Source organism: Chelonia mydas, chromosome 1 (genome assembly GCF_015237465.2).
Source record: "Chelonia mydas isolate rCheMyd1 chromosome 1, rCheMyd1.pri.v2, whole genome shotgun sequence".
In the NCBI taxonomy this organism is placed as follows: Eukaryota; Metazoa; Chordata; order Testudines; family Cheloniidae; genus Chelonia; species Chelonia mydas.
In genome coordinates, this window is record NC_057849.1 from 184,283,070 (window position 1) to 184,308,641 (window position 25,572).

At 39.2% G+C, this 25,572-nt stretch overlaps 1 protein-coding gene across 1 annotated transcript in view; it reads right to left on the bottom strand.

Annotated features, from left to right (window-relative positions):
* The window catches only part of EPHA6 (EPH receptor A6), an 833,227-nt gene that overhangs the window by 254,663 nt on the left and 552,992 nt on the right, over positions 1–25,572 (bottom strand). The window contains 1 exon segment of the mRNA XM_043538468.1: positions 11,106–11,230. Coding sequence (XP_043394403.1) covers positions 11,106–11,230 — 125 coding nt within the window.

The following is a 25,572-nucleotide window of genomic DNA, read 5'->3' on the forward strand; positions in this document are numbered from 1 at the left end:
GCTGCTGTATATTTTAATTTTTAAGCCTATTTATCTTAACTCTTCACACTAACAGCTGATGAGTGTAGTTAACTATATTATTCTTGCTGTGTTACTAAATTATTTGAAAACTATTTTTTCTTAAGTATGGGCTTCTAACGCTTGGATAGAATGGAAGTTGAGCACAACTTTTCTCAGAAATCCATTTCTATCATCTGCTATTTTTGAGGTACCCAACTAGCTGTGTAATGCTGTATTTATGGATTTGTAACCTGTCTTTGCATATACTTTTCAAGCCTAAATCACAAGTGAAAAACACTTGTGGCTAACAACTGGTTTTTAGATGTACTACATTTAAATATCTAGTCTATTGGGTTTATGGGTTTAATGTAAAGTTCCAGAAATGAAATGTAAAACAGCTCATTATCTTTATTTCCTTACGAAAAGTTATGATCAAAGAGTCATAGTCATTTTTAAATCTGCCAGTAGAAGGTAAACACACTGGAATAACAATCAAATGTAAATAGCTGATTACTCCTCATTACTTTTTGGATTACCCACTCAAAAGTACTAAATGCACTTTTTTTTACATTTATGTCTCTTACTGTCATGCAATGCTTATGTCATGTTAAAAAAAAGAAAAAAGGTATTGACTACAGAAGGGAACACTAGAAAAGCAAGCACTGAGTATGTTTTCTTTAAATAATGTCCACTAGGATTGCTTAAACAGCATAATATTTCTCGGTGAGATCTTTGGTTTAGCAGGAATGATAACAGTAATAGCTCTCTGGACCACTTTATTATTAAATACAAAGTTTTAGAAGCTAGCTCTAAATAATTGAAGAAACCCATTAGGAGGACAGACAAACCAAGGCAGCTAATGGGGAAGGCCTAGTGCAGAATCTCTCTGATAGAACCCTGGGCTATATGTAATTGATATTTAGAGGCTAGATTTCCTTTTCTCCTAATAGTAATTATATCCGTGTCATTAATAATGGCTGCTGTAAGGTCTTTGGGTTTTTCCCAAAGGCAAAAATGATATCTGGTCAGAGAGGCCTCATAATTATTCACCTCATTTGCAACAGTGCTGAGACCTAGATTTTTCTCATTTGAGAATCTAAGCTCTTACAGATTTTCCCTTGGGGATCTACATTAATAACAGCAGAATAGGGAAACTGAAAAGCCTACTAAACACCACTCACTATACTAGAATCAGCTAGGCAATTTTGTTTTAATGGTTTATCTCCCAAAGCACATTTGCAGTAATTATTTTTAAAATTCTCAAGGTGTGGTTTATTTGGCAGTGGTTTTGAAGTGCTTCCTTATGCTGAAAAAGCAAGGAACATTCATGAAGCTTGTGGTGAGAATGCTGATCAATTCCTTGAACTATCATCAACTGCAGGAAGTCTAGAGGTTGATTTTACATCAGTGTTCAAAAGTTCACGTACTTATCCAAATTATTCAGAATTCTTGGCTCTGCAAAAACACTCGACCTCTCATGAGAACGGGGTTATCTCATGAGACTTACATTTCCGGCTTCTGGCCGCAACAGAAATATTGTTCTCTTACACAGCATGCAGCAAGGTGTACCAGTGAGATGTGAATTCTAAAGCACACCAACATGTGGCGCACTCACTGGTCCACGTAGACATATTACAGTGAACATGCTCTGGAGAACTTTTGGTGCATGCCAGCAGGGTCTATATAGATTGCAACACATTAATGGGCATTAGAATTTACAACCCACTAGTGAGCACTGCTGCACTATGTAGACATGCTCTATGTCGGCACTTCTGGTTGCACTGAGACTCCAGAAGTGCAGAGTTTAGACAATTTAAAAATAATGTGAAAATTGTTTACACTCTAAAACTTTGTGCGGGCCTGACCCTTTTTGCTGAACTGGCTACCCATCCTTAATAAGAATAATATTCACTAGCCTATATCTTTCATACTTATTATACATAAAAACTATTTACTGAACCACTATAATGGCCACATACCTAAATCAAACTACCGCACATCTGTATTACTGTCAGCATGTCCCTGTAGACAGTAAGCTCACTGGGGTAGGGTGCATGTCTTCCTATGTCTATTATGAAGTGCCCAGCACATGTGGCTATGATATAAAATATATTTTTTAAATGGAAGCTTAAAAGTATATTCTTCCTCATTTTAAAATCTAAGATAAAGTCATAACCTGAATTCAGAAAGCAATTGCTGGTAGGTAACAGGGTTGCCTGCCACCTATCCATTGTTTTCCAAGGATAGTCCCTCAAAAGAGGAATATCTGTCAGGGTGCACAGTACACACTACCAGCTGTCCAATTTTATAGGCTCATGGTCATCCCAGATGTCCTGTTTTTTCTACCTCAGAGGTGGCAACCTTAGTAGGTAAGGGAAATATGGCATTAGTTGCAAAATGGTGGCCTCTGCACAAGCCTAACATTTTTGACTCAATCACAAATTATGTAAAAGAATAATTGAAAAACTTTTATTGTTAAACTATTCACTACTATGAGAGACTTGAAAAGAATCAAGCGAGCTACACTATGTGGTGTAGATATCGCAGGAGGCTATGGGACAAAAGGGAATAACATTACTGTAGCTTACTAACATCAACCTCCTTCAACCAGAAATGTAGAGAGCTCCTTTATCTACTGACTACATTTATAAAGTGTTTTGAAAAGTATTTAGGGTAAAATTCTGGCTGTGCCTCACGTAGGTGTAGTGTGTGTGTGAGAGCAGGAAGGACTTGGAACGTCACACACCTAATGGGTGGGCAGAACTGTACTCTCTGCACTCAAGTGAATTGCAGAGACCTATCCCTTCTTACTTCCCCAAGAGAGCACACGGTGCCGCAAAAATGGAGGGGAGGAAAACTGGCAGGCCATATGCGGGAGAGTAAGCTGTACTCCCAAACGGAATGGAGCAGTTTGAGCACTTCCCTATGTACTGTGGAGCTCTGGGAGGCATTCTTGCCCTCTGAGGCAGAATGCCTCCACGGTGCAGCTCTACAACATTTCCAGTACAGAGCTGTGCCTAACACTGTACAATCTATTCTTTACTATGGATTTGGAAAAGTGGCAAGTCATAAAATAGCAATTTACAAGCCCATGTATATTCATGTAGCATGCAGCTTTCCTAGACTCAGGATTTAGAATACATAATCTATTGTGCACACACACTATGACTTTTAAAGAATATTGAGCACACATTCTGAGAGTTCATATCCTCGGAATTTAATAGAAAATTCCTATAATAGAAGTATTTATCAACAATAATATGTAAACACACTTTTCAAAATGGTTTAAGTTCTGCATAACACACTTGTATGCAGGCACTTTGGAAGAAACTTCCTGACGCATTAACAATTTTCCATTTGTTCATTTGTACCTAATCCTGATATTTAATATTGATTGCCCACTGATATTTAAAAAAATACCCATTTTAAGTTTTTAAAACTTCACATTGCTCCTACAAAAATTATTTACCTTGAGCTGATCTTAGGAATGTTACTGTCCCCATTCAGGTTTATTCATTTGAAATCACATGATTCAAAGAAATGGAAAAGTTTGTTTAAATATTTGATTTTGAAGTTGAGCATCATTTCTTATGTGAGTAAAGTCAATACAACTTCAGGCTGATGGGAAAATTAGCAAGGTCATATTGCCCTCAAAATTCCTTAAACCCGATGCTCTGCTACATCTCTCCACTTCATCAGCTTAATAAAAAGTAGTTATAAAGTAACAGCTCTTCATCTGTCCTCAAAATCTCACCTGAAAACTAATTTTCCCTGGTCCATACTACTCAAAGAGACTCTCTCTTTTATTTATTAAATTCTATAACCCCACAGAATTCAATTCAAAAGAATGGTAGAGTGTAGACATCAAGTTACAGAGAATCCACCATTTACTTTAGTTCTCTTTAATTGCCTCATGCTGCTGAGGAAGGCAAAACACCCACCAGGTCTCTGCCAATCTGAGCTGGGGGAAAAATTTCTTCCCGACCCCAAATATGGTGATCAGGAAGACCCTGAATATGTGGGCAATACCCAATGTTAAATCATTATGGAATCATATGGGCAGGTATCAGGAATATCATACTAAAAGATTTAATTTGCAAATGTCTAGTACCTCTGAGGACAGTGAAGCAGGGGATATCAAGAACTTCTTTGCAGAGTACCTCTTGGATTTCTAGCATCAAACATTTAATGGATTGTTTGTCTCTGTGCAGACTCACTTATCATCTAAGGTGACATATGTTGCTAAATGGACAGTTTTTGGAATGATTCATCATCTACTAGAAATAAGATATGTGAATTTGCCAGGTTTCAAGATACAATGTTATTTCAGGTGCATGATATTCTGTAGCTGATAATATCACAGAAGTATTCAAGCAAAGGAAAATTTTCTATCACACAGTAATGGAAGTTTGGAATGAGATTTTCAGATTTTTTCCCCCCTGCCAGACTGACCCAAACTTTATAATCCTTTGACCAGGACAAGCAGCCACATGAAGGACAGGCACATGGGATGGGTTTAATTGGCACTTTATCAGTTATACATTGGGGAGGGGCACTATAATTCTCACCCCCTGCTCTCACATGCCAGGTTCCAGAAAGGGTTACAGAGCTTTAGAACCAAACAATAACTGCCCTGTCTACCCCAGAGACTCAGCTCAGTTGTGAAAACTTCTCTCCCTAGAACTCCCAACATACAAGGGGGATGAGGGGGTTGAGTGATAAGAGGCCACAAGCCTGTGTGGAGACCCAGAGCTTGCCAATACGTCAGGTCTCTGCCCTGAGCACAAGGTCATAGAATCACAGAAGCTTAGGGTGGGAAGAGACCTCAGGAGGTCATCTAGTCCAACCACCTGCTCAAAGCAGGACCAACTAAATCATCCCAGCCAGGGCTGTGTCAAGCCGGGCCTTAAAAACCTCTAAGGATAGAGATTCTACCACCTCCCTAGGTAACCCATTCCAGTGCTTCACCATCTTCCTAGTGAAATAGTTTTTCCTAATATCCAACCTAGACCTCCCCAACTTGAGCAACTTGAGACAATTGCTCCTTGTTCTGTCATCTGCCACCACTGAGAACAGCCAAGCTCCATCCTCTTTGGAACCCCATTTTAGGTAGTTGAAGGTTGCTATCAAATCCCCCCTCACTCTTCTCCTCTGCAGACTAAATAAGACCAGTTCCCTCAGCTTCTCCTCGTAAATTATATGCCCCAGCCCCCTAATCATTTTCATTGCCCTCCACTGGACTCTCTCCAATTTGCCCACATCTTTTCTGTAGTGGGCGGCCCAAAACTGGATACAGTACTCCAGATGTGGCCTCACCAGTGTCAAATAAAGGGGAATAATCACTTCCCTCGATCTGCTGGCAATGTTCCTACTAATGCAGCCCAGCATGCCGTTACCTTCTTGGCAACAAGGGCACACTGTTGACTCATATCCAGCTTGTCATCCACTGTAATCTCCAGGTCCTTTTCTGCAGAACTGCCACTTAGCCAGTCGGTCCCCAGCCTGTAGCAGTGCATGGGATTCTTCCATTCTAAGTGCAGGACTTGCACTTGTCCTTGTTGAACCTCATCAGACTTCTTTTGGCTTAATCCTCCAATTTGTCTAGGTCACTCTGGACCCTATCCCTAACCTCCAGTGTATCTACCTCTCCCGCCAGCTTAGTGTCATCTGCAAACTTGCTGAGGGTGCAGTCCACACCATCCTCCAGATCATTAATGAAGATGTTGAACAAAACCGGGCCCAAGACCGACCCCTGGGGCACTCCACTTGATACCGGCTGCCAACTAGACACCAAGCCGTTGATCACTACCCATTGAGCCTGATGATCTAGCCAGCTATCTATCCACCTTATAGTCCATTCATCCAATCCATACTTCTTTAACTTGCTGGAAAGAATACTGTGGGAGACTGTATCAAAAACTTTGCTAAAGTCAAGGGTATATCATGTCCACCGCTTTCCCCATGTCCACAGAGCCAGTTATCTCATCATTGAAGGCAATTAGATTAGTCAGGCATGACTTGCCCTTGGTGAATCCATGCTGACTGTTTCTGATCACTTTCCTCTCCTCCAAATGCTTCAAAATGGATTTCTTGAGGACCTGCTCCATGATTTTTCCAGGGACAGAGGTGAGGCTGACTGGTCTGTAGTTCCCTGGATTCTCCTTCTTCCCCTTTTTTAAAGATGGGCACTATATTTGCCTTTTTCCAATTGTCCAGGACTTCCCTCGATCACCACGAGTTTTAAGATAATGGTCAGTGGCTCTGCAATCACATCAGCCAACGCCCTCAGCACCCTTGGATGCATTAGATCTGGACCCATGGACTTGTGCATGTCCAGCTTTTCTAAATAGTCCTTAACCTGTTCTTTCACCACTGAGGGTTGCTCACCTCCTTCCCATACTGTGCTCACCAGTGCAGCAGTCTGGGAGCTGACATTGTCTGTGAAAGCCGAGGCAAAAAAAGCATTGAGTACTTCAGCTTTTTCCATATCATCGGTCACTAGGTTGCCTCCCTCATTCATTATGGGTCCCACACTTTCCCTGATCTTTTTCTTGCTGCTAACATACCTGTAGAAACCCTCCTTGTTATCCTTCACATCCCTTGCTAGCTGCAACTCCAGTTGTACTTTGGCATTTCTGATTACACCCCTGCATGCTCAAGCAATATTTTTATACTCCTCCCTAGTCATCTGTCCAAGTTTCCACTTCTTGTAAGTTTCCTTTTTGTGTTTAAGCTCACTGAAGATTTCACTGTTAAGCCAAGCTGGTCGCCTGTCATATTTGCTATTCTTTCTGCATATCGGGATGGTTTGTTCCTGCTCCCTCAATAAGGCTGAGTTCTCAAAAAGGTCCAACAGCAGAGTCCCAGACGTCATTTACCTCTAGGAACTGGCTCTTTTAGCCTCTACCAGCACTGGGCAATGGCTGCAAGTTGCGACACGTCAGTGATCTTAATAGCATTATGTGAACTTCTGTATTTTACTGTTTTCAAACCAATTGTGCCTCCCAGAGGCTGTGAGGAGGTGAAAACCCCTTGACCACATGCCAGTTTGGCCTCAGCAGGAAAAATTCCATTGTGATCCCAGTACTAAAGCTTCCCATATCTTCTGAGCAATATTAAAAGCACGTGAGGGACAAGAAGTTTTGTTCATGGGATGACTAAGTCCTGGTGGCTATAGTTAAATGAATGCAGAACTCCCTATAGAGGTCTAGAATGTCTCTCTGGCCCGTTCCCACAAATCACCAAAGAAAGCTCCAGGGAACACAAACTGTTACTTTTAAAAGGATTAAATATAATCCAATAATTCTGCTGAAATCCTCAGGGTTTCACAGAGTTAAACTATTGTCACTCATTGTGTTATTCAGATGAATTGAGATTCTAGATGCTGCTTTCAAATAACGGAGTGTTCGATGGAGGCACTCGGTTCTGCAATGTCTGTGGAGGAAAAACCCAGTCTTCCCTCTAATATGAATGGGAGGCAAATGGGATACCATACAGGAAAAAAACTAAGAATACTCTGCAATATCTGTTCCATTCTTATTGCGGTTGTCTTTATAGCAATACCCGGGGCAAATGAAGATTGGTTGGGAATTATGCATCACTATATGCATTTTTATTGCCTCCTGAAGACTTTTCTTTTCCTTGCATAGTGAGAACTTCACATTTATTGTACAGAACTTCTCAGCTGTCTTGAGTTTAGGTTTGATGGACAAACTTATTTTGAGGCCTTAGAACTGTGTCTTTCCACTTAAGAGAGACCCATAGTAAACTGGGCATAACCAAACTCTTTTTGGGACTCCAATTAGGCATAAATCAGAATGCTGGCCACAATTTTCAAAGTTCACAATACAAGGATGTCCGTGCGGTAACATCATTCACATTGCTATGTCAGATCTTCACAGTCTCTACACGTTTATGACAACAGTCCCATTTCAGGCTTGTAGTGGCCACTGAGAACTTGACTGCTGATATTTCCATCACCAAATATTGCTGAGAAGCTTCTGTGATTCTAGACATCCCTTCTACAGTAAAAACTTTGCTATCCAGCATGTTGGGGGAATGTGGGGGGGGTGGGTGCGGGTTAATCAAATATTCCGGTTAACTGAGAGCTATACTTTACCAATGGAATACTAATTTTCAAAGAATTAGAATACAATAAAATGAATAAAGTATAAAATACAGTCATACAATATACAGGTATTCACCAATCCAGTAGTAGTACTGCACTGCAGAGTGGTTGGTTTCTTGAAACACTTAGGTGTATACAGTTAAAGTTTTCTATACAGTAGGTTATCTTATGACACTACATATCACTATGAGCAGCATATAGTGTACACCCAGATCACTACAAATACACTTAACACTAAAACTATACTGAACATAATTTAATCTTTTTTTGGTGATTCAGAAGGCACCTCAGGATCTTGTAGTACCTCAGGGTCATCACTGTCAACATCAATTATTACTGTAGATGTAGAAGGTGTAGGAGATTGGGCTGAATCTGTAATGACCCTATGACACACCCTGGAAGTTGCTTTTTTGAATAAATCCCTGATATCAGCTTGCTTGCTTGTCTTCCTCCTCTTTTGCATAAAAGCAGAGTGCAGAATGTGCAATTGCATAACCTCCTGGGCAGTAAACTAGTCCCGGTTACTAGATTGAAGATTTGTATTAGGAGATATCAGAAATGCCAGTTAATAGAGTTTCCGGTTGATAAAGTGCTGGATAACACAGCTTTTACTGTAATATCGCTCTTCTGGGGTTTTAGTAACTGTACTCTGTGGAGTTTCAGGGTGAGGACAAATAGATTTTTGTAAAGGCCATACTTGTATTTGTTGGTTTTGGCATAGGAGCTGTCCTCTTCATTTCAGCGTACAATTTTGCTTTGCATTTGGCCATTATACCCATTCGTTATCATGTCTGCAAAGCCTAATGTACTCCAAAGGTGCTATATAAATAACATTTCAATGGTGTTAAATAAAAACATTAATATGGCTACATCAAACACATTAAAATGGCATCAAATCAAATTTCCTATTTCAGTATCACAGTATAGCACATGATTCTAGTCTATCTTTCCAGAATCTGGCCTGCAAGAGTGGTACATGCCTGATGTTTCAGAGGAAGTTGTAACATATATCTTTTTTCCCCCTAAATAATCTTCCCACAGTTGTTGCTGCCCATGCTTGTCTCCCAGTTTGCCTTCTAATTAGTACTGCCAAAAGAGTGTTCTCCTATAGGCTATTGACAAAAGGAGCTTTGTTAAAAAATTATTGATTCAGTACAATGAGTGACTACCACAAGGCACTAAGGGCAAAATAACCACTGGGAGAAGCATGTGCTTATGCCAACAATGAATCCTCCTCCCCCCCCGCCATGTGAAAGAGAAAGAATTGCTTACAGTAGAAAAATACCCCTGATGCATTATAAAGGACTAGAAAAGAAAATGGTGCTTCCTATATGGGGTTGGACAGGATTTGTTTGAGGTATATATACCTTGAAATCTTTAAACCACAGTTTGAGGACTTCAATAGCTCAGACATAGGTTAGGGGTTCGTTACAGGAGTGGGTGGGTCAGATTCTGTGGCCTGCGTTGTGCAGGAGATCAGACTAAACAATCATAATGGTCCCTTCTGACCTTAAAGTCTATGACGCATGTGACTCTACTGTGCAAAGGTCAACTTCCTTAGGCAGTGCTAGATTTTAGTGCCCTGTTGACACTACTAAAGAGAATTCCTGTGCCAAGTTGCTCAGTAACACTGTATTTGTCTTCAGGGTATAATGTACCAATGAGTTTGTGCAACTAAGTTTGTGCTTAAAACTTAATATCCTTTCTAAAACTTTGATGGGCAGATCTCTGGAATGAGCCAAAATGTTTCCTGCAGTTGAATTAATCTCTTAATAGAGTACAGTATTTAAAGTCAGATTTTTTTATTGTTGATAAATAAAACAAGTGCCAGATCAAGTCATAATAGGGAAGCAACATGGTAAAAGTTATGGAATACATCCTTGAGGATCCCTGGAATCTGTGGATTTTCCAGGCCTCATTTGTGTGTTTATCAAATAAGATAAACAGTGTAACTTGTTTTTCAATTTGAGTAATTTCAATTGTTGGACTTTTCTCAATTCTAGCTTTAATAAAACAGCATAACTGTGCACAGAACTGCAGACTCAGAACTTCTCAGGCTGAAAAACAAGAAGCCCAGATATTTACAAAGTAAAAATATAACTCCCTTTTCCCGTCTCTGCTTTATGTCTTCCTCCTCAGGGCTCTTTTCTCCTTTCCATTCATTGCTTTGTGCTTCTTAGAAAGGGAAAAGGAAATACTATTATCTCCTTAGTTTGACAGGTTGAGATGCAGATACCTGAAAATTCTTGGATATGTCTCAAAGCATGAAGGTACCAATTACCACAAATGTTTATTCTGTAGCAAGGCTTACTCTTCAAACTGGGGTGTGCAAATGTGCACAGAATGGATGAGAGCAAAAGCAGACCCCAGTTTGTGCTTACATGTGTGCACATCTACATCTGGAGTGAGGGAAGAGTGTGTGCACCTTTGCCCAAATGGGCTTGAAGATTTTGGGTCCAGACTTGTGATATGAATATTTGTTTCTTATGTGGTTCTCATTTCTCTTTTTAATCTTAAAAACAATGCCATTTTATTTAGTCTAATATTCTCTGTTCTTTGCTAATCCTGTAGCTAGAAATGTGTACCGTGTAATTTGGCCTCAGGTTGTTGCTAAATCAGACCACAAAAAATGTAATCACTATGACATTTATCAGAATTGTATTATATCAACAATATCATGGCAGACATCAAAACACATCAAAGGGGCCACATATTTAACATTGTTTATAAACCTCACTAATGTGACACCATGAGATGTGCATATCTGTTTTCGTCTACTGTACTCAAATCTGACATAAAACAAGACAAATTAAAACATAAATAGATCAGTACAAAACAAAATTAACACTTAAACCTAATGATTGCATGTGGGGTAAAGTGAGAACAAGTTTACAAGTTAAAAAATATACAGATATTTCAATATATAACATGCTGCTCTGTAGAGTGTTATTTAGTTGATGTTCTAAGCAAGACCTACTTTCTCATAGTACTTGATCTCGTAGTCCAGAATGGCTCCATTGGGAAAGTCAGGCTCTTGCCAGGAGAGGGCAATGCTGTTTTGGGAAGCCCAGTCCTTCCTTACCATACCTATCAAGGAGGGCGCTGAAAGGGAAAAAGATAACTAAGGGTTAAAGAGAAAGCACACTGTTTATCACTTTTTGACTTTACTTTCTTAGGATACAGACAAGCAGTGACCTCTAGGCAGACGAGCATGACAGATGGAAATTCTCAGCCCAACTCAATAACCTGGAGTTAATGTTGAAAGTACATATCAGTAATTTCACGGTTAAAGTGTGGGTGTACTTTTGAGAACTGACTGAAAAATGGCAACACCTTATTCAAAAGATCTGCTCCCAGTTATACCTGCTGACTTTATAGACAAAAAATAGATTTTATTTTTTTAATTCTTGTTAGTACTACACAACCAACAAAATTAACAGAAGTGCTAGATTCTGTCCCTTCTTCAGCTACATAAACAGAATTGTTACATTCAAATCAATTGCACCTGTATAAATGTATCGATGCTGTCACAAGCACATAATCTGAAGGCAGTAGGGTTGCACTGGTATCACTAAGGGCATCGTTTCAGATGCAGAACAAAATGTAAGAGATAAACTATAAATTAAGAGTAATCTGAATTGAATTCACCAGATTTCTTCATAATAAATAAGTAAATTTTATGTTTAATTTATAAATTGGGTCAAATTTATCTTTGGGTCAAAAGAAGTTAACAATTTAAAAATTCAATGAATTCCTATTTTTGTTAGCAAAATTTAACCCCCCCCAAAAACCAACCTAGTACATTTTAGTAGGTAACTGAGATTATGTCACCCGCAGAATGACCAAGGATATTGTAATACACTCATTTTATGCATTTTTTCTCCCTCTGACTAGAACACAAGTGAATCTACATTTCTAGATTTCTAGTCAAATATTGGGGACTATATTTTTGGTTCTAGAATAAACAGTGTGTAGTTTTTTAAGATTTTACCCATTTACTGACTTGCAGAAAAAAGATACAGTGTAAGAAATATTCTGCACAAAACTCAAATGCAGTAAAATTTTCAAGATAAAATGTATTTGTAAATAAATTAAACATTCATTTAGAAAAACGTTATTAGAGTTGTCTAAAGCACTTTTGAAAGTGAGAAAACTCACAATTAATGTTCCATATGCAATGTGAACTCTAGCCTTTAAACACACCAATCCTCTCATATTGTGGATACTAATTATAGCATTAAGGTCTTTAACTCATAGCTGCCCTTCCCCCGGTACAGGGAGAGTTCAGGCCAGTATTGAGAGGAAGTGTATGGTCACTGGAGTTTTGCAGCCCATTATATATGATGAATGCAGCAAAATTTGACTTGCCCTGTATATACAAGGTGGGTTCTCTGACCACTGGGTGAATGGAGTACAGTACAGTGTCAACCCATTATGTGTTTGGTGTGTAGAATATACAAGATTTTTTTTTTTCTGGACTGTATTGGGAAAGCAGGAATCAGGATTGTGATATTTTCTTCATCCCAAAATATAAAACATTCTTTTTTCTAGGGAGAGGAATGAGGGGAAAACAACTGTAAAAAATGAGAGCAGGGGAAACACAACAAATAAGTTATTATATAAAACATAACACATACTCTGTGTTCTATTTCGTAAGCATATTTACTCCTCAGCCATAATGGCATAAATATCATCCACATGAAAAGCTTGCAGTTCTGTAAGTAACACACAAATACAATTGAGAACTCACTTTGCTAACTAGTTGGGCCTACTACTCCCCTATATACCAACAACACTTTTGTCAACTTCTTTCTTTTAGTGCCTAGGTCTCTATTTTCAAATATGACCCAAATTGGGCATCCAACATCACCAAACACCTTAAAAATGCCTGTTTTTCAGAAAGCACTGAGTATCCACTCTCTGAAAATCAGGGCCCTTTAAATTGTCCCAGATTGAACAACCAAAAACTTAGGAACACAAAATCACTAGTCACTATTGAAAATGTAGGCCCTAGATTATTGCGAAGTTTTGACTGAACCAAATCCTTATGTCCTAAAATCAGACTCTACCGATCATGAGCTGGCTGAACAGAAGGACAGAGTCTTTTGAAATGTTCTACTCTTCAACTTCAATTAATCATCAAGAACCTGATTTTCTGCAGTTTTTGAAATATGACTGAATTATTTATCTTGCTATTTAACAACTCCTATTCAATTTACCCCAGAAAAATGATCTGTTTTCATTATTTCAGTCCAATCAATTTAGGTATGTTAAACAATAATAAACTGTTTGTAGAATTGATCAGCAGCTTTCACATATACTCCTGTGAAAATTAGAAACCACATTGTGAATTGAACACTCTGAAAACTAAAACTAAGATGAGCAGGCCAGCTCTACAAAACACTGCATTTTCAGATTTTCTACTCCCTTTCCATCGAATGTTAGATTCTACTAAATAAGCCTCTTAATAATTCATAACTTTACCCACCCACCTCTCCAATATCCAATGGCAGTTAATTCCATCCATATTCCCCTCAGTCATTCATGATTCTACCCATCATATCTCCCTCCTAGGCTTCGTGACAGATCTATAAGTTTGTTTTTCCTCCATTAATTGGCCTAGTAGAAATAACATTTTTTTATCACTTTCCCTTTTTAACTTTGGAAAGAAAGTTTCTCATTATCAGACTGAAATAAGAATCTGTTTCTAGTAACGAACTTTCAAGTATGTTTACTTTTCATGTAAATACTTTAGTGACATTAAAAGAGTAAAAATAATCAACAAACCCCAGAATAAAAACAAACCAAAACCCAGTGGGGTTGTTCCCCGCCCCCCTGGAGAAAGGAAGCTATCTCTCTCTCTATATATATTTATCTATCTATATCTAAATATCTATATCTATATAAATACTGTGAAAAGACCTGTTAGGTCACATCCAGAGTCCATTTCTCTGCCTGTGAGGAATTATTCTCCACAGTTCAAAAATGTAGTCTCCTCTGATATATGAAAAGCATGCAAAATGTCATGCTGCAACTAGACTTTTTAAAATCAAAAGTGGGTTTAGAAAGGAAACTATCTTAAACCTTTATCTGTGAAATCTCAGGGCATGTCTACACTTACCTCCAGAGCTATCGATCCAGCAGGGGTCAATTTATTGCGTCTAGTGAAGATGTGATAAATCGACAGCCAAGTCTCTCCTGTCGACTCCGGTACTCCACCGGATCGAGAGGCGCAGCATGTTGCCTTCAGCTATGTTTTTCACGTAGCTGAAGTTGCGTAACTTAGATCGATCTCCCACCCTAGTGTAGACCAGGCCTCAGCCATGATTCCTTGATACTTTTACCTTGCACAGGGCAATGCAAGCAAGAAGCAAGCAAACAAAACCTATCAAGCTATTATGCTGATAATAGAAGGCTTATAGGAAAATTCATTAAACAAGTGCTTTAAAAATACACAGTATAAAACATTAACACAATATAAGCCTAATTTTTCCCTAGAGATAGACATATAAATCCCTTGATGAAAATGACAATTGTGTAAATGTATTTAAGGGCAGAATTTGACCCCAATACAATTATTTTTAAGGTAAGATCAACTCATCCAGCTGTTATATGCAACAAGGAAGCAGCAGCCTGAGATGAACAGGGACTATCTAGAGGAAAACATGCCAGCAAATACTATTGTGATGATGGTCATCCTCGTCTTTTGCTATTATATTTTTCTCTATGTGCCCCTCAAATTGTGAGCAAAAACTCTTTTAACATACAACATATGGTTGATTATTATTTGGTGTCTACTTTTCAAACTCATGCAGCAATTTGTGTTGCTTTTCAACCTGAGTTCACTGAAGTAACTATTATGCTTCACCCTATGAGTGTCAAATCACAGCCTTGGTTGAAGAGATTATCATCTCAAATGTTCCGTGTGTGAAGTATTCTATCCCTTCTCTCTTTGAAACAGCTCAGCAGCAAAATAACAAAACAAAGTGCCTTCAGCTCCCTCCCAAGCCAATGCTTATCCTGACTTGCAATGTTGAAAATTCTATACCTTGGACAAAGGAGCTTGTACATTATTGATCTGGGTCACTGCTAGTATTGTGCCTTGTAAATCAAAATGTATTTAAGATGCATATACTGCTGTGGTATTTTATTCCTGAGTTAGGGTGTTGAGCATCAAAATTGTTCATCCCCCAAATCACTAATTTAGCGAAACAAACAAGTAGGCCCATCATTAACTGTTTCTGATAAGTTCAGAGAGAGAGATGACCCTGTCATATAAAGGTTCTTTCCGTATTTCAGGGGACACAATGACTTAGACAAGAAAGAAAACTCACAGTTATAAATTCATTCTACAAAAAAAAAAAAAAGAAAAAGAAAAAAGGAACAAACCAAAACAAGTGATAAAACAATGAGCTCAGTTCAATTATGATTTCTTTAGCTCTCAACAAAAAATAACACTTTCTACAAGAGAGTAATCTTCTTGTAGGGGCTGCTCATCTCTAGAAAAGTTAAAACAGAAGTTAATTAAACCCCAAAGTAATAGGTAATTCTTCACAACTTGGAAATTTAAGGCCAGGTGAATCCTGTATGTCATTTATAACCTGTTTTGTTTATGTCTAATGTCAAAGGTAAATTATTCTGGCTAGTCTTTTGAAATTCAGTACTGTGGGAGAGTTTTTAATTCAGTTACCTGATGAAGCCATGCAAATGAATTTGCTTAACATCTTAACATGTCTTTTAACCCACCGTTTAATGGCTGCATCTTCCTGCCTTTGGTGCTGGACTGAAGGATGCTTTCCAGATCTTGGACTCATTGCTGTTCTTTGCTTTGTATGGAAGCTTCTTTGTGCCATCTGGTCTCAGTATTTCCCTGTTTCTGTAATGGATTACTTGAATTGCAGTGAGTCATCTTCTATATTCTTAGATTTTTCATTCTTTCTGTATTCATTTCTTCATAATTTCCCTTTTGCACTGTGTTAATGAGTATTTGTTCTTTATTTCAGAGCAAGTTTATTTTGTTGTAAAATGCATTATTTTTAAGGTTTTTATTCATTTTCTCATGGAGAACATGGAAGATGGAGAATATTCCTTTAAAGGATTTGTTTGTAAGATATTGGGGCTTGCCACTTCTCCACTGACTCATCTCCTTATGGTTTGTTTCAGTTATCTATGTCCCTCTCTCTTGGGTACAGATACCTCAGATCTCTGAAGCTTTATTTTTCCCTTCAGTCCATTTTTTTTATTTTCCAGTTTTCTGTTCCACAATGTTTAAGAGTATGTAAAAAGCTCTTTTGAATCAGTATAAACAAGCACAATATCTAGAAAATTCTCTTTGGCTTTTTTAAATATAGTACTTTTAAAGTTTGTTATAATAATCTTTGCAAAGTAGTTTCTTCTAGTAACCCTTCAGAACTCTTACATATTACAAAATTCAATGGGGAACTTGCATAAGTACAAACAATTTCTAAGTTCATCTGCATACACTATATCAGGGGTTGGCAACCTTTCAGAATTGGTGTGCTGAGTCTTCATTTATTCACCCTAATTTAAGGTTTTGCGTGCCAGTAATACATTTTAACAGTTTTAGAAGGTGTCTCTCTATAAGTCTATGTTATGTAACTAAACTATTGTTGTATGTAAAGTAAACAAGGTTTTTAAAATGTTTAAGAAGCTTCATTTAAAATTAAATTAAAATGCACATCTTATCAGTTTAGTGCAGTGGTTCTGAACCTGGGGTGCACGCACGCCCTGGGGGTGCAAGATGCCCTTTCGGGGGTGCGAGACATGCGAGATTTTTTTAGAAGGTAAATCATCGAAAACACAAATTAAGCACAGACACATAAGTACAACTACTTTGTTTCATCAAACCTATGTATTTATTTACATTATACATTTTTTAACAATTACTGTAATATACACAGTTTTTAAGTTTTCAAGTTTTTAAGCTAATTGCAGTGTAATTTTTGATAAGGGGTGAGAGAACATATTTTGAGAACTCCAGACTGTCAGCGGGCTGAGCGGAGCTGGGTGTAGTGTATTAAATTGCTTCCCATAGGAATGTGCTACTTACGGTGTTCTACTTTCGGCTGCCAGTCCTGATGCTCTGAGCGGCATGGTAAGGGGAAGGGGAATGGGGTAGTTGGATAGGCGTGGGAGTCCCGGGGGGCCTGTCAGGGGTTGGAGGTGTAGCTAGGGGTCCGGGCAATCAGGGGACAGGGAGCAGGGAGGCTTGGATGGGGGGGGTGGAGTCCCGGGGGGGGGTGGTTGGGGGGGGTCCCGGGTGGCGGTGGTCAGGAGACAAGAAGCAGGGGAGTTTGGATGCGTGAAGGGTTCTGAGGGGTGCAGTCAGGGGGAAGGGAGTCCCGGGAGGGGGTGGTCAGGGGACAAGGAGCGGGGTGGGGATTGGATGGGTCAGGAGTTATGAGGGGGGCAGTCAGGGGGTGGGAAGTGGGCCAGCTGTTTGGGGACGCACAGCCTTCCCTACCCTGGTGTAGTGTATTAAACTTCTCCCTTTAGGAATATGCTACTTACGGTGTACTACTTACGGCTGCCAGTCCTGGTGCTCCGCAAGTAGCACATTCCTACAGGGAGAAATTTAATACACTACACCAGTGGACAGAACCCCAGACCAGCGGCGGGCTGAGCTGCTCAGCCCGCTGCCAGTCTGGGGTTCCGTCCACCGGCTCTTGCCAGCCGGGGTCCCGGCCGCCGCCGGGTTCAGTTCACCCAGGCTGGCAGCACGTTGAGTGGGGGTGGTGGCTGGCACCCTGGCTGGCAGCAGCGTCCCACGAAAAATCGGCTCGCGTGCCGCCTTTGGCACGCATTCCACAGGTTTGCTGACCCCTGCACTATATCATCTCTCTATTTATATTTGTATATATTTTATATATATATAAAATGTATGATCAAGTAGAAGGGGAGCTGGCAGTCACCCTTATATTTAAGTTGCCTAACACTTTCCATTATAAAAGATTCTTACCACATTTTCAGAAACTAACATTTCTATTGTATTGTATTGCAGCAGGCCTTTCAAATTCACAGGGGAAAATCCCGGAGGCCAGAGACGTGCCTTTTGCTCATCCCATGACACTCTAGTCAGGTCTGGCTAAATTATAAGGTTCTGAAAATCACCGTTTCCCATCTTTGGCTTGCACTGCTGAGCATAATTGTAGCATCATTCCAAAATTCCTGAACATTCTCAAGCTGGACTCCTGATGTCCCAGCAGCAGGAGCAGCATACAGTGCTTAGGGAATCACAGGGAATAGAAAGCCTAGCTGCTGATGGAGCAGCTGTAAGAGCAAGGGGGAGAGTAAACAGAGCTGTGCCATGCCCCTCACTGACCAGGCTGAAGACCCTGCACATGGCTCCAATGGAGTCCTGATCCTCTGTGGGTGCAACAACATGAGGTAGGAAACCGCCCCCCCCCACTTCTCAGGGGCAAGCCAAGAGATCCAGGAGCAAACACAAATACAAATAAGAAATAAATAAGAATCAAGAAAACCTGAGTTCTTGACTCACTTCTGACGGATGTTGATAATTATATATGCGTCACAACTCTTATTATTAAACATCAACCTACACCTCACTGGGAGATCATGTAAGCTGGGAATAAAGCCCAGTTAGGGGCAGTCCAAATCCCACATATTTAGTCACACTACCTCTCAGGAAGAACCTGCCGTATCTCTGTCCTTGCCTAAACTCTCAGTACAATGGGGCTATTGAGTGAATTTGGCATGAATAAGTAACACACCCTGTTATGCTGCATCCTCTAGAGGCTGGTTCACAGAGAATAACAGCCTTCTCCTACTGCCTGCTAATATAGTCCTTTATCTCAAGTGGTAAATGTCTGCGCTGCAGATTTTGCCCCTCTGTATCTCCCCCCAAGTAAATTAAATTAAAAAGCCATTAAAATGTATTTAGGTTGCAAAGCAAAGCACCTGAAAGTTAGGAAATGCCAGTATTGAGCTTGCCTGTGCAATCTTAATTCTGGCCCTTAGTGTAATATGTGTTATGTTATGGTCTTCATTATATGATAACATGCTATTTTTTTCCTCAGGACCCCTGCCTCATTCAGAGCACAAGATGAACTGTGCTCAGTGAATAACACAGCTATTCTATTTTCCTTTTTATTCTTATAATGATATATAAGCTAAAATGCTTTCCCTGCCTAGTGGAGAAAGGACCTTGGTAAGCCCTAGTGGTGGAGGCAATCAGTCTGTTTCTGAATTCCTCCCCACCTTCAGCTCAAGGAAGATCTTAAGCATGGCAAACTAAGCAGACTATTATCCACTTTGGAGCCTGGCAGATCTGAATCCTCCTGGTTCCTTATTAGCTCCTGCCCATCTTTCCTACATGGCATCTCTAGTGGCCGGAGACAGTGTGTGTACAAAGCATTACATCGGCATAGTTTGTGCCAAGCCCAGGTGTGAGGTCAGTTTTATATAATGGGAAAGGGGGACACACTTTAACATCAAGCAAAGATAACAGTTTCCTTTTGTTGGGGACCAATGCCTTGGAGGGTGAGGGATGGCTATGGGGACTAATCTGAGTGGCCTTTGGCTTTGAGTCTGTTGTGGCCAGAGAGAAAAAGAAAAAGATTTTATTGCTAAGTATAGAATGTTTTTGGTTATTGATATCATATGATATGTTTATGGAATAAGTTAAAAGTTGCAGACATTCATTTTATCCAGGAAACTGAGTGTAGAGTCCTTATTTTCAACCAAATGTTGCAGAGAATAATCTAAACACATCTATGTGTAAAAACCATCTAGTAGATGTGATAGGAACCTGGACAAAGAAAACATAAAATAAGTACTGCTCCTTTGGGTGATATTTTTTCCCCTTAATAGCAATACAAGAAAGGGCTATTTGTATTTTCAGATCATCTTCTGTAAAACACTCATAATATTAGACTGAAAAACAACAACTGGTCTAGATGAGAACCTGTGTGGGTAGAGTAAAAAAATAGGAATATCTGGTTCCTTGATAAACAGCTTTTACATCTGGATACCTACAATTACAGATGACTAAATGGTACCATAAATGAATGTGACCTACAACTGCTAAGTATAAATCATGGTATCCTGCAACCCTGATATTTTTCTGGACAAAAATAAAAATTGTGTACCTTTTCAGTTACTGGAAAACACAATTATCCTTGTCTGATACATCTTAACCTAGATTTCTGTAACTGGACTAGAATTTATGAAATTTGACACTAAGTAAAGTGTTATCTCATACATGGCAATAAATGGAGTTGGAGGTTGTATTCATAGTATAGCACTTGGGAAAAAACATTATGGTGCACCGCAGGAAAACTATTGATTTTACTTCTGATTCTGAACAGTCTGTAAGGAAAATGTAATGAGCAATAAAAATATGTTTTCTAAAGGGAGACATTTCATCTTAGCAACAGACCTGGAAGTACTGAAACTACATTTCCTCATCAACAGTGCAGTATTCAGTATAATTAACACTGGAAATATATGTACATTAAATACCATTAGTAGTTCTATGGGACAGTTGCAATTTAAAAAAAAAAAAATCTTTGCTTTGGCTTTTGAGTCCATTTGTTTTGATCCTTCATTGTAGAAACAGTCCCAGAGGAAGGAAGGAAGGAAGATCATCTCAGAGGTGTGCTTTATCTCTAGCTCTGCGTGGAGTTCCTGTATGATCTTGGATAAGTTATTTAATCTTTGTGCCTTGGTTCCCCAAACGTAAGATGGGGATAACACTTTAATATTAGTTGGGTGTGGTGAGGATACATACATTAATGTTTGTGAAGGGCCTGCATACTATGAGTGATGGGGGTTATGTAAGTAGATAATCTGGTAAAGATTTAGTTTTTATTAAACTGCTTTTCATAAACAACAGCTCTTTATATATTTTAAAGAATACAACATGGCATCACCAGAACTGAAACATCTTTTGGTTTACACTGAATTAAATGAGGATTATTTTTCGTATTATAGAAGGCATAGAGATTCTTCTTCAGTGGTAATTCAGAATTATAGTGCTTGGGGGATATACTAGTACTAACCTTGGAGTTCAAAGTTGAATTTGAAGGTTTACTGACACAGCACTACAGCTATCAAATTCACACATTTGGGATGAAAAACAATGTTTTGCTTTATTTTCTAATACTACTTGCATAAAAGTTAGCATGCTAAAGACAGCATTACATTGTGTTCACAAGCAGTGCTTCATTAATTGAAAAATATACCAATACCAGCATGTGGTAATTATGATTTCCCCCTCCCCCATTTCAAGTTATTGTTCTCTTGCCATTTTCCTTTGTCCAGAAATGGTAAAGGGAAGCCAGATGAACATAATTCTATGGTTCAAAAGTGGATTCTGCTGCATTACTCTGGGAAAGAAGTTCTGATAGATTCAAAACTTCTCTCTCATCCAAGCTAAATTGTGGACTTGACCAGTTTTTTCAAACCTCATCTATAAGTAGATCTTTTCTCCCTTTATCTCCTAGGATCAATAACAGATAAGAGAAAAATTGACCAAATGCTGTAATTTATACACCGTAAAATATTGCTGCACATTTGTTTTCTATAACTTATACTGTTGTACATTGTATAGCAAGCAGGAGACTGCCAGTTGCTCATTGCATCTTACTAATGACTTGAGGACATAAGCAGGAGTTATGTGTTTGCAGAGAAGCTCCTCTAAAGTTGCACTGGACTGTGTACTAATTTGCAGACATTAAAACAAAACAGAACAAGCCAATTTTATGTATTTTATTTCTGAAAATGCCTAAACAACAGTAACTGGAAAAAATCATATCAATATTCTCCATAAACATATGTTTTAAATGTTATTGTATATTCTCTGCATGTTTGAGATACTCATAACAAGTTCAATTCAAACAAGCTTAGAGGAGTTGTAACCCTCTGTCATGGCATTGTGGTTGCCCTGTATCGCCCCCTGCTGGCCATGTGTGGCACTGCCAGCACTCCCTGCCTCAGTTTCTCTCCCCAGGGTGGATCTCCTTGGCTTACCAGACACCAGTCTGTTCTGGAGATGGGGTTGAGCCCTCCAGCCAAATCACAATCAAGCCTAATCCTTCCTGGGTAGCAAACTGAAAGTCCCAACAAACCAAAAGTTTCCTCTGCCTTTTGGGGGCCTCTCTTCAGTCCACCCTCTAGGTCCCATTCCCAGCCCCTTTCTGGGCTATCTTTGAGAGTCTTTATGGATCTGAGATAGAGTGCTTGGCCCCCAGCCTGGTTTGCTAGAGTACCATTCCCAGCCCCTTCTGGGCTCCATTGCTTGCATCCTTCCCTGCTCTGGTATAGATCACTGGGACTGAAGCTGGTTCTCCTGAACTACCCTTTCCCCTTCAGACCCTAGCTCAGGGCCTTCCACAGAAGGCTACCTGCTCCCTGTCATTCCTACTCCAGACTGATCTCACTCTCAGTCCTTATATAAGGCCCAGGCATCCATTAATCTATCACCTGACGTTCCTTAATCCCACCCCCTGCAGGCTGGGAAACAACTAATTAATTGTCGCACAGGTGTGTCTGGCCCCATTCCCCCTGAAAGGGACCAGTCACTCCACGATACCCTTCAGGAGCAATACATAAAAGACCCAAACTAAAAACGGGCCACACAAAAATATGTCCTAGTATTAAATTTAAAAACCATTGCTTTCAAAACTGATATCTGAGCACAAACCAATTTACAAATTTAGTGCAAAAGGGTCCCCCAACACAACCCACTGCTTCCATTAGTGGCACAGCTGGCCGATGCCAGCTGAGAGTGCATGGCAGTGGAAACTGCATCACGTGAGGCTCCTTCTTTTGCTCTTAACCCTAAACCCTGTTGTGACAATTGGTCTATAACTTTAGCCTACTTAGGAGTTTACTAGGGAAAGTAGGTCAAGGTATTTTCAATAAAGTATGTCATAAACAGGTGCAAGAAGACCAGATAGAGAAACTGAATTAGTGCAAACAAAAATGGCCTATTGATATGGCTGAAAGATTAGGTTGAGAATAACTTAATAAATAAGAAAATGTGGGAAGTTATCTATGCCAAATTAGGGCTTGTGGAAATGGATTTAATTGGTGAATGAAATAATGAGGGGATGAACTATGCCACTCATTTCCCACCCTTTTGGAGGACTTAAAAGGAGACTTTGAGAAAATATCATGGCTTCCCAGCTCACCTCATATTCTTCTAATCCCCAGACAGAAGGAACGAACCAGACCAAAGGATTTTCTTCCCAAGGCGGCCTGCTGTTGTTTAAGGAACTTTGTTTTCACCTTAGAGTCCTAAAAGTCAGCATATCATGACATCCAGTTATCAGTCCATCAATGGGGATACCTAATGGTCAGTACTGCAGAGGCATGTAAGATCCTGTTCTGTCTCCCTTCCTTTTGGTGTTACTTTCTCTCCCACTGTTTTTTCCCTCATATCCTATCTCTCACTCTCTCAGCTTTTGAACAGATCCTGAAATCAATTGCACTGCACAGATTACCACAACTAGATGAAATTGCCCATTCAGCCCTGCCTGGTCTGAGGAGAAAGGACCCAAAAAAATGACATCCCTGACCAGAATGTGAGCCTGTGTCCATGCAACAGGTGCCATGGCCAACCTGCCAGCCTAAAGCATCCATTCGCCACTGACAAGATACCCGGTGTTCCAAAGACACCAACAAAAGCCACATTTCCCCCACCTGTTCTATCATGTCTCTCCACCACTTTGTGTCTGTGTTAAAAATAGTAGAAGTGAATGCATATGATGAATGAGAGTAAAATTAACTCTTTCCTTTTCATCAAAGAAAGGTTGTTGGGGAAAACAAGAGACTTTGATATATTATCTCTAGAAGGAGAGAGACTTCAATAGGTTTTAACTGTTTGTTTTTGTATAATTATTCAATTTCAGTTTCAGTGTCAATGACTGTTTTGATTTATTGCTTGATCAATAACTTTCGATTTTGGAATGAATGCTTTTGGGTGTTTGCCAAGAAACTGAGTAAACCAGGATCTGTGTAGAAACCACCCCAAACCACTGTATCGTTGTTTTAATGTTGCACAGTGAAAGAGTTTGTAACATCTATCACTCTTTTGACCCTTGGGATTAATACAATAACGTTTCCACAGGGGGGTTACTTTTGTATGTTGGGAAAAGGATCCAGTCAGGCTCTGTAGGATTATTTCCCAAACTAGTTTGTACTTTAAGTAGCAGAGCTAACAAACTGGGGCTTGATCCTTCAACCCTTAATTATGAAAGTAGTTCTTACTCATGTGAATTAGTTGCACTGAGTTACAGTAGGACTATTGGTACATAAATTGCAAGACTGAATCAACCTCCTAATGTTACCTTGTAATTTGTATAAGTTTACTGAAAATAGAATATGAGATTACAAAGGCATAATTTATTATAGCAAGGTGTCATTATGGAAGCAGTTTAATAAGTAAACCTCATTCAGCACAGCCACTTCATGGTCAAATGACAACCAAATTGCTGTGCAGAATTTCCTATTGTTAAATTGGTCTTCGAAGTTTGAAATGAAATAAACAAGAAAATAAGCATTAGCAAATCTTTAAACTTTCCCCCTCATTATTTGCTGCTTATACTGGTATATACAAAAACCAAAATATAATGTACATTCATTTAAGCAACTCCCACCCTATTCTTGTATACATCAAAACATGCAAGTCTATTGAATTGTAGGTCATCTTCTGTCAAACAATACTATATAGGTCCAAAAGAAGCTTTTACTTTAGCAAGGAAATCATGAATATTTTATCTGAATATCTTCTCTTAACCTGCTGTAAAAGCTGTGTTTGTTGACATTTGCTGAGAATGTCAGAGTGAGTTATTGTAATTTAAAATCTTCAGTTAATATGCGTAAGTGCATGTAGGCACATTGGCCATTGATTTAAAATATGTCATCCTAACAATTTCCCCGAAATATTTCTTTTTACATAGTATTTTAAAAATCAACAATATATTATATACATTTGACTTTATGAAGTAATTTATTTACATCAGAAATAAATAAAGCATACTAATGCCAAGGCAATTGTAAGACTTCTCTGGTATGGTTTTCATTATTGTAAAACTGATTATCTTGTGTTCTTCTCTATTTGGTGATATTTCCAAATGCAGCCGAATAATGACTGCTTATGGTGTTTTTTAAGTTTAATGTGCATACCTATGCACAAAAAGCATAAGCATTTCTGCAACTATTGCCTACAGGATTGGATAGCTCACAAGACTCACACAGAACTCGTTCAAATCAATGGGTTACTGTACATGTGGAAGTGTTCTCATTGTCAGTGAGTAAAATGAGTCAGAGTTGTTACCATCTAATGCTAGTTAGGTGGCCTTTGTGAAATGAAGGAGCTGCCCAAATTCAGTTTCTAGCCAAACAGTATCTATATCAAATTTGGCAATACTCAGTACCCCTGTGGACAGTATTAGCACAGA